A 1,377-nucleotide genomic window follows, 5' to 3' on the forward strand; every position below is an offset into this window, starting at 1 on the left:
GTTAATTGTGGAAAATGTTTATTTTTTCATTGCTTAATTGTGAGATGCTGACTTCACCCTTCTCCCTTACTGGCTGCCAGTGTAGGCACAGCCTTCCTTTCATTAGCATCTCCCATGTAGCACATGGTCAAGCTGGGCGATGTGCATGGAACACAAATGGAAAGGAGGCGACAGACTGAATACATTGAGGTGAGTCTTTATTGATTTCACTCTGAGAGGCCATCATGGTGGCTGGAAGCAGGTAAGTATAAGACTGTCTCTTACCTCCTTGACCCGTCACTCAATGTTACTGGACTCCGTTGCAAGGAGTTCAACATCCAGTGCTGCCTGCTCATCATTCTCCTCCGTGTCCTCCTCATCAGTTGAGGAGTGGCAATCATTCATGTCCTCTTTATGCAAGGCCTCCCCCCTCTGCAGTGCTAGGTTGTGCAGAGCACAGCAGACCACCACAATACACGAGACCCTGGCTGGGGCATACTGCAGGGCTCCACCGGATTGATCCAGGCAACAGACTCTCATCTTCAGCAAACCAATAGCCTGCTCGATGGTCACTTGGGTGGAGCTGTGGCAGATGTTATACCTCTCCTCTGCTGCAGTGCAAGGGTTCCTCAGTAGCCATGTCTTGTCCCTGAGAATCCATCCCTGAAGGAAAGTGGGGGGCCTGAAAAGTGTGGCACCTGGGACAGTCGATGTATGTAGGCCTCGTGGCTGCTTCCCGGGAAGTGGGCACACACTTGCAGGAAACACTTTTGGTGGTCACAGACCAGTTAAACGTTGATGGAATGGAAGCTCTTCCTGTTGATCAAAGCAGCTGGCTGGGCCATAGGAACCTTGCACCTGGGAGAATCCAGCGATGGCCCAAATCCAATAGTCCTCTGGGCCTGACTGTCAGGATCAGTCCGGTAGCGCACGTAGTCGCCGGCCCTCTTGAACAAGGCATTGGTCACCTCCTTGATGCAGTGGTGGGCTGCTGTCTGGGAGACTCCACACATGTCTGCAGTGAATCCCTGGAAAGATCCAGATGCATAAAAGTTAAATGCCACTGAAATCTTCAGGGACACTGGCATAGGGTGACCACTGAATCCCATTGGTCTCAACTCGTCCTCCAACATGGCTCATAAATTGGTGACAGCCTCCCTGGAGAGCTGCAGTCTTTGCTAACACTGACGCTCGGACATGTGGAGGTAGCTGATTCAAGTCCAGTACACTCTCTTGGCATGGCCGGCTGCTGTTGCCCTTGTCATAGAGCTTTACAGGCAGACACAGCTGCTTCCTGGCCTTCCCTCCATCAGAGGCACTGCATCACACCACGGAGGTGCACAAAGACAGGGTGTACAAGGCCCATGCAGAAACAAAGTTGCCTTGACATCTTTGCCT

At 51.9% G+C, this 1,377-nt stretch overlaps 1 protein-coding gene across 1 annotated transcript; it reads right to left on the reverse strand.

Annotated features, from left to right (window-relative positions):
• Positions 1 to 276: 276 nt before the first annotated feature.
• LOC137351475 (putative nuclease HARBI1) lies at positions 277 to 1,112 on the reverse strand. The gene is made up of 2 exons (XM_068015922.1): positions 774 to 1,112; positions 277 to 642 (listed from the first exon to the last, which is right to left on the reverse strand). Exons 1-2 carry the CDS (start codon positions 1,110 to 1,112, stop codon positions 277 to 279), a joined length of 705 nt encoding a protein of 234 aa, XP_067872023.1.
• Positions 1,113 to 1,377: the final 265 nt, after the last annotated feature.

This window comes from Heterodontus francisci, chromosome 36, assembly GCF_036365525.1.
Source record: "Heterodontus francisci isolate sHetFra1 chromosome 36, sHetFra1.hap1, whole genome shotgun sequence".
Lineage (NCBI taxonomy): Eukaryota > Metazoa > Chordata > Chondrichthyes > Heterodontiformes > Heterodontidae > Heterodontus > Heterodontus francisci.